Source organism: Drosophila subpulchrella, unplaced genomic scaffold (genome assembly GCF_014743375.2).
Source record: "Drosophila subpulchrella strain 33 F10 #4 breed RU33 unplaced genomic scaffold, RU_Dsub_v1.1 Primary Assembly Seq24, whole genome shotgun sequence".
Lineage (NCBI taxonomy): Eukaryota > Metazoa > Arthropoda > Insecta > Diptera > Drosophilidae > Drosophila > Drosophila subpulchrella.
This window is the reverse complement of record NW_023665550.1, coordinates 663,261-671,206: the sequence shown is the minus strand read 5'-3', so window position 1 is coordinate 671,206 and position 7,946 is coordinate 663,261. Positions and strand designations below refer to the sequence as shown.

The 7,946-nt window shown below is 41.8% G+C and overlaps 1 protein-coding gene across 1 annotated transcript; it reads right to left on the bottom strand.

Moving 5' to 3' along the window:
* Positions 1-4,881: 4,881 nt before the first annotated feature.
* LOC119559425 lies at positions 4,882-6,168 on the bottom strand. The gene is made up of 4 exons (XM_037872520.1): positions 6,055-6,168; positions 5,830-5,986; positions 5,475-5,745; positions 4,882-5,419 (listed from the first exon to the last, which is right to left on the bottom strand). The coding sequence occupies exons 1-3, from the start codon at positions 6,166-6,168 to the stop codon at positions 5,594-5,596; spliced, it is 423 nt and encodes a 140-aa protein (XP_037728448.1). The 3' UTR covers positions 4,882-5,419; positions 5,475-5,593.
* Between the last annotated feature and the right edge of the window lie 1,778 nt (positions 6,169-7,946).

Below are 7,946 nucleotides of genomic sequence, written 5' to 3'. Positions count from 1 at the left end.
AATATAATACCCTCTGCAAGGAACAGCTTTGAAACCAAAATTTAAAATGGAGAAAAACACAAAGACCACGCCAAAAACGCCTTCAGGAGTTCAGTTCTGAGCAAAAAGTGCGTCCTACTCCAAGCTGTGGAGGAGCGTCCGGTATTGTGGGACTTGACCCACAGAAAGCAATTCGATGCTGTTTTTATGAAGAGCACCTGGGAGGAGATAGCGCTGGTCATGGACAAAGATTGTAGGTTCTGATTTTGCATTATTACAAATTTGTAAGCATATGTATATGTCGGAGATAGGGGTGTCTCTTCGCCGCTTCGCGAGTTGATTTATCCGTCATGACATAGAGTTAGAATCTATATAGAGACACCATTTGCTCCGCCCGAACCACTGCCCAACCTCTGCTGAGAGCCAATTCAAGGTCAAGTTTGAAGCTAACTTCGATTTTTCAACACACCCAACGAGTGCGAAGCAACAGCAATAGAGGTGAAGATTAATAACAAAAACAAAACAGTGAGTAAGAGCGGTGCAGTTCTATAATTTCCCATAAAACTCACCAAGTGGGAAACACCACTTGCTCTGCCGCTCTCTTTAGAGACTTTGCCAATGATGCCACCTAGGCGAAAAACGATAATATCCCTAGTTTTTAAAATGTTCGATGGGACCTTGTAATTCGTTCCCGAGGTGAGTTTTATGGGAAATTTTATATCTGCACCGCTCTTACTCACTGTTTTGTTTTTGTAATTAATCCTCACCACTGTTGCTGTTGCCTCGCACTTGTTGGGAGTGTTGAAAAATCGGAGTTAGCTTCAAACTTGACCTTGAATTGGCTCTCAGCAGAGGTTGGGCTGAGGTTCGGGCAGAGCAAATGGTGTCTCTATATAGTTTATTACTCTATGTCTATGGTTTGCCAGTATGATGAATTGGTTTTGCGTCGTTTCTCTCTTCTCCCTTCTTCTTGCGGCATTCAAACGCTTTATGTCCCATCTTGCCGCAATAATGACATTTGATTTGCGCTTGCGCCTTAAACGTCTTCCTGACCGGTCCTTGATCCAGAGATGTCGCTCAGTTTGCTGAACGCAAAAGCCTTTAAGAGTTGCTGCAGTTCATTCCTAGTTTTTATGTTTGTAGTGAAAACGGAACTTGGCAGCCTGGGATCAATTTGGGACGTGTGGGCCAACACTAAAGAAACAGCTATATCCTCTTGGCTCATCCCTTTCCACTTCGTCAGCAGTGACGTCACCATCCTGCTGCCATATACTGACAAGGACTCGTTTGCATTCGGCCGTCCGTTGAGAATGTTGAGCAATACGGCAGACGGTGGCTCGATGCATTCACAGCGGTGTAAAAACAAATCCTTGAGTTCCAGCCATGACATTCCAGCGAAGCAAATTTGGGACAGCCATTTGGGACGGCCCCAGGCACATTAGGATTAAACAAAGGCAATGTCACCGAAATATTTTGCGAGGCTGCAGCCGATGTTATTTGTATTCAGTACAGTATTCAGCCACTTTAGGAAGTTTTGGTTTTGTGTCTCTAAAATCGCCTGCAACACACCGTTAGAATGTTCTCGTGGCGATGGGAATCCCACTTCTAATGTCGGAGATAAGGGTCTCTTCGCCGCTTCGCGAGTTGATTTATGCGTCATGTTTTTGCTTTCACTTGGGTTTTCTTACTAAGATGCGCAGCGAGTCGCAATTGTTTGTGTTGCCCGTTCGAAGGTTCTCGAAAGAATGAATCCTGAACACTTTTATACTCTGGACAACTCTATCGTGTCCTTGTCATTCTGTAGTCACTTGTCATTCTTTTAATTTATTCTCTACTCCCTTTAATTTCACTCTCCTTTTTGCAACAACAATTGCGCCACACTCGGCTAAGGTGAGTTTCCACCTAGCCATGCTCTTGAAACCCTTAAACGGTCTTAGAAGATCACACTCTTTTCTCTCAACTCTTTATTTCTATTGACAGGTTTCTCTCCGTTACATTGATTTTTTTTTACAGTAAATATTAATAATATTAATTCTCTCGACATATTTATTTATAAACTAGTCGTAGACCTAGAGTTTCTTACAATAAGCTGTTTAAGATCATTAAAATATTTCCAGGACCTTAACATAGAGTTCGGATACGCACACACAAAATTCAATGCTCGGGCAGCGTTAGTTGTTCTGAGCTGGCCATAGAGACTTTTTTGTTTTTGAATAACTTTAAGACGGGACTTTTTATACCCGTTACTCGTAGAGTAAAAGGGTATACTAGATTCGTCGGAAAGGCAAAAGGAAGCGTTTCCGACCATGTCCGTCTGTCTGAATGAACGCTGAGATCTCGGAAACTATAAGGGCTACAATACTGGGATTAGGCATGCAGATTCCTGAGATTCCTGCGCAGCGCAAATTTGTTTCAGCAGTGTGCTACGCCCACAAACCGCCCAAAACTGTGGCTCCTACAGTTTTGATGCTAGAATAAAAATTTTCACTGAAGTTTATTGTTCTCATCAAGACCTATCGATTGACCCAAAAAAAGTTTGCCACGCCCACAAATTTTAAAAAATCGTAAATTTTAACGCGGATATCTCGGAAACTGTCAAAGGCAGAGAATTGGGATCTCAGATTTAGATTTCGTAGCCTTGTACGCAGCGCAGGTTTGTTACGCGAATATGCCACGCCCACAAACTGCCCAAGCCTGTAGCGCCCACCATTTTCATGCTAGATAAACAATTTTAACTGAAATGTATTAGTCAGGTCAATACCTATCGATTGATCCAAAAAAATATTGCCACGCCCACTCTAACGCCCACAAACCAACCAAGCCAGTGGCGCCCACAGTTTTCATGCTAGATACAAAATTTTAACTGGAATGTATTGGTCATACCAATACCTATCGATTGATCCAAAAAAAGTTTGCCACGCCCACTCTAACGCGCATAACGCTTAAATCTGTCTACAGTAGGTGGCGCATTTCAATCTCGCTTTGCTGCTTGCATATCTCCATTTCCCTTTGGTCCCATTAGCTGAGTACCGGGTATCTGATAGTCGAGGTATGTAATATACCAAAATGTAAGAAATCTCAAGGACCATGCAGATAAAAGTTTTAAAGGAAATCGTTAGAGCCGTTTTTGAGAAATTAAAAAAAAAAGTTAAAAAAATTGTTTTTTGTCGTTATTATTAAAATATTGTATTTACCAAATAACGTTCAAGTGGCGTTCAAAATAGATTTACAACGAGTTACAGCCCAAGCCTGTAGCTTCAGTAGTACAGAAGTTAGGGCCTTTCAAAATTTCGCTATTTATAGCTTTTTTCCTGCTAAACTAGCGGGTTTTCCAAAAGTGGTAGACCTAATGTTTCTTATATCGAGCTGTTTAACACCATCTAAAATTTCTAGGAGACTAAAACATCATTTTGGGACAAACGGAAAAACTGACAAACAGAATTATTTGTTCATTTTCAAAAGTCCGACTACTTTTGGACGACCTTCATGACCTTCGTCTTCGAGTGAGCGTCTAGTGGCCGACGCTCAAATCATTAAAACAGTTTTTCACACTGCTATAGGATGGTGTTTCATCCCCATAAAAAGATTTAAGCCTAGTACTCACATCGACGAAAACCGCGAGCTAACCATAGGAGTGAGCGAGAGGCAAATACGCGGCTAAAGCTTTTCGTCGGGTCTGTTTTTCAGCGCGGTACTCAGATGAGCTAAGGAAATACCAGAAAAAATACCAGATTTTGCGAGTGAACTTTCGATGAACGCCGTTAGCCGCGGCCCAAAGAATAAGAAATTTAATCTTTGGCTGTGTTCGTGCAGAAGCGGGTGGAAACCAAAATTCAAAAATGGGAAAAAAAACTCAAAAACCACGCCAAAAACGCCTTCAAGAGTTTAGTTCTGAGGAAACAGTGCGCCTAATTCAAGCTGTGGAGGAGGGCCCAGTGTTGTGGGACTTGGTCCACAAAAAGCATTTCGATGCTGTGTTTATGAAGAGAACCTGTAAGGAGATTGCGCTGGTCATGGACAAAGATTGTAGGTTATAATTTGGCGTTATTAAATATTTGTGAACATAAGTATATAATATATACTTATTATGCTTAGTTAATAGTTGCAAGCTGGCTTGGAAGTCCCTGCGGGACAGCCTCAAGTATCACAACAAGGTCAGAAAGCAGAAGAGTGGAAGTGCTGGAGGAGATCTACTGGAGAAGCCCAGTGGAGAGGAGTGTGCCGAGTGGGAATTCGCTCCGTACATGGACTTCTTGCCGGACCTGTCCTCGCAAAGAAGGTAGGTTCTGGCCAAATGAATTTGGTTACGTTTTACTAATCATTTCAATTATAGCAGAACCACCAGTAGTGCGATCTCAGACGAGATCTCCATTGAAGACTGGACACTGGACAATCAGCTACTCTGCAGCTGAAGCGGAGCTGGAGGCCGCGCTAGAGGATGAGGTACCCGAGGAATTATATACCTACGTAAGTTGCTCTACTCGTGTTGGATTTTGTAACATTTATATGATTTTACTTTTACTTTCATAGGGAGGAGGAAAAAAGCCACCCCCAAAGAAGCGAAAGCTGGATGGCTCACCAGCCGTGGCCATGTGTAACATGCTGGGGGAATTCCTGCAGCATCAGCAGGACAACACCACTCTTTCAAGGCCCATATTGACCTATGGGAATGGGGAGCTGAACGCCATGCGTCCGGAAGATGCTACCAGGGTGGAGAAGAAGATGACGCAGCTTCTGTGGGACGAGAAAGAATCCCTATACTACTTATTTAGATTAATAAAAACATTTGTTGAACATTTCAATTATTTTAATTTTATTTTATTCATACACCAGCAGACTCGTCTTGCAAAGGTACTTGAGAATACCCAGCACTACCGTTCAGGTATTCCATCAGGTTGTTTCGAACTTCCTTACTGAAATCATGGGGGCGACCTCGTCGGCAGGCTCGCAGGTCTACATGCACGTTGATCGGTACTTCGAGCAACGTGTAAGTTGTAGGATTTTTCCGCATTAAAAAATAATGCAGGGCGCAACAGGCTGCAATAACTTTCTGAGACTTGCTCGGGTTGCTCAGCAAAGTACGTTGCACAGCCATCCACCGTGCACTAAGAATTCCAAATGCATTCTCAATGCAACGACGAGCACGATTCAGCCTATAGTTAAATATTCGCTCCTTACGATGCAGGTCCTTGCCACTGTATGGCTTCATAATGCGTTTGTGAAGGGGAAATGCATTATCGCCGATTATGAAGTAGGGAGTTCGATGCCCGTTTATCACTTTGTCATCGGGAAACGGCAGCTCATCCATAAGTAGGCGTTTTCCAAGCGTACTGTGGGAAAATGCGTTCATGTCACCCTCGCTCAAGAACGCCCAGGCTTCTATATAAGTGAAACGTTAGTGAGCGTCGCAGATTGCCATGAGAACAATCGAATGAAATCCCTACATTATAATAGAATTACTTATTACATTTTCTTTGAAATATAAAAATACATACCTTATAATTGTAAAAAAGGCTTCCGCTATTAGTGGGGGCCTTTATCGCCACATGCTTCCCGTCGACGGCACCAAGACAGTTTGGAAAGTTCCATTCGTCTTCGAAGTCTTTCGCCCACCTCAGCATGTTGTCGGTTGTCCACTTCGGAAATTCCCCTTGCAACGCAGTCCAAATTGCTGTACAAACCTGGTCGAGGACGGTTCCGAAGTGTTGTTTGCTGATCTGATAAGTGTATCCAACATGGCGTTGCAGATCTTCAGAAGCAAGAAATCTAACAAAAGAATATTAAATCACAATATTAAAATACAATAACGGTATCAAAGTCTAAGCATATATGTAAATATATTCTATTTACTCCAAGACGATGGCCAACTTCGCGGTATGGCATCTGGCCGGGTGTTCCGTTTCGGGATAAGGTACTGCTCCACCAATTCAAAGAGTGCGTTGAAGCTGCTCTCCGGCATGTGGAAGTTTTCGAAGAACATGGATGGGGTGTTAACCAAGTTCTGAAACTTTAAAATAGAAGAAAATGCTCACAGGTGCAAAGAGTATTACTTTATTTTTTAACAATATTACTTACGTCTGAAGCATAGCGGCTTTTGAAGGAGCGTTCCTTGAGATACGGGCTCACCCAATATTTCCGCCTCTGTGTCCTTCTTTCCGCCTCCTCCTGCTCTCCTGCGGCAATGCACATCGCCATGCCAACTGCAAAGGAAAAGCTTGCGTCCTTGGTGTTCCACATTTTGTAACTTTTAGACTTCAAATTTTCAATTTGTTTTATTTTTGTTTGTCAACAAACCCAGCTGATTGACAGTAAGACCATGCTATATGCTTTGCGGATGAACTCTGAAAACTACTACTACTACTGAAAACTACAAAGAATATGATTTTTCGACTAGTGAAACTCTTAGCTGATCTGAGTACTAGGCCATAAGTTCATCGATGCACTATTGTCGTGTCCACGTCGAAAGTTGTGAAAAATGATTGCACGAAAATGTTCACGACTTTATTCCAATTTTCTGCCAAGGTAGGTTTTTAATTAATCGACAATCGATAATAAACGTGGTCTGTATGGAACTTTGTCGAACAAAGAAAAACACCTCTTAATGAGGTAAGGGGACGTGACGATCGCATGTTCAACAAACAAAAGTTCTGATATACAATTTTGTAATAAAAAAGATTGTATGCTTAAAGCAACTTTGCTTTTTTTAAACCAACACACTTAGCCTAAGGCCCCACCTAGCGCCACCTATATTGTCTATAGCGCCACCTAGTCTACAGCGCCAACTAGCCTACAGCGCCCCTACCGGATTGGTGGCGTATTAGTGAAATCAGCTAATTTGCTGCATGTGTTGTGCAATTTTGATTGAATGGCAAAATATTGATTATTATATGGATATAACTTTTAAAAACTGGTCTAAGAACAAACTCTCATTTACATTTTTTCAAAATATTTAAAAATGTGGGCGCCGGACGGATCTGATTGTTATGGGCGTGGCACCCTGCCGGGGTCGCTTATTGCACCAATTTAAACTCAGCACGCGTCTTAAAATTATTTCCAAATTTCTGTTTTTTTTTAGATTTGTATGTCAAACCGTTTTTGCTGCAGGCCTTTTGCCAATTTCTTTTGGGGGTTCCTTTATAAACTCTCGCTATATTCCGTTCGCTAGGCTTCTTAAACTTCTTTAATTTGGTCCTTTTATTGTTTCATTCCTAATATTTTTGACTTTGTTTCATTGTTTTGTAAAAATTGTGCACTAATTTCAAAGATATTGCTGTTTAATCGAGTGGCACTGTTAGTTTTGAGCTGTGGTATACAATGTTTTAGTTCTTCGGTTACTTTTGTTAGTATATTTTTGACGATTGTATTAACTTCTACTATTTGAGTATAAGTCAGTGTTAAAGCCTTGACAAGTGGGATCAATTAAATTTTTGCATGGGATTTGGCCATAAGTTTGGTAAACTCTACTTTAGTCTTCCACCGTGGGCTGGATGGAGTTCGAGTCGATGTGGAACGCAAAGTTCCTCGTCACCGTGCTGAACAACTCCAAGATCTCTACGCGTAAGAATTCGAAGTTCTACGACTCGCTGTTGAGCATGAAATATCTTCCGCGCTTCAAGTGGGTGCACCTCGCCGAGCGCATGAATTACGACCACCTTCTTCCAGAACCATCTCGACGAGAGCGAGTTCCTCACGAAGAAGGCCAAGAAATCTAAGAAGGCTGAAAAGTCTGAGAAGGCTGCAAAGAAGAAGAAGATGGCCACTAACGAGAGTAAGGACTGAGCCCCAGTTAGACTGACACTTCAATGTGTACCTGATTAATTAAGCATCTGTGATTTAAACAAATTCAATAACTTGCTTTAAATATACCGCTCGCCGATAACATAATATCTATAAACCATCGTTTATTAATGTTTGGTGGTGTCACTCTTCTAGTATTTTAAAGCCAAAGGATTTCAGTCAGTTTGGCC

Bases quoted from the DNA above. Each gene is read 5' to 3' on its own strand.
- LOC119559425 (XM_037872520.1), bottom strand. From the start codon at position 6,168: ATGTGCATTGCCGCAGGAGAGCAGGAGGAGGCGGAAAGAAGGACACAG. The intron at 5,987-6,054 runs GTAAGTAATATT...TCTATTTTAAAG, and splicing joins AAAGCCGCTATGCTTCAGAC to TTTCAGAACTTGGTTAACAC. The intron at 5,746-5,829 runs GTAAATAGAATA...TTCTTTTGTTAG, and splicing joins AAGTTGGCCATCGTCTTGGA to ATTTCTTGCTTCTGAAGATC.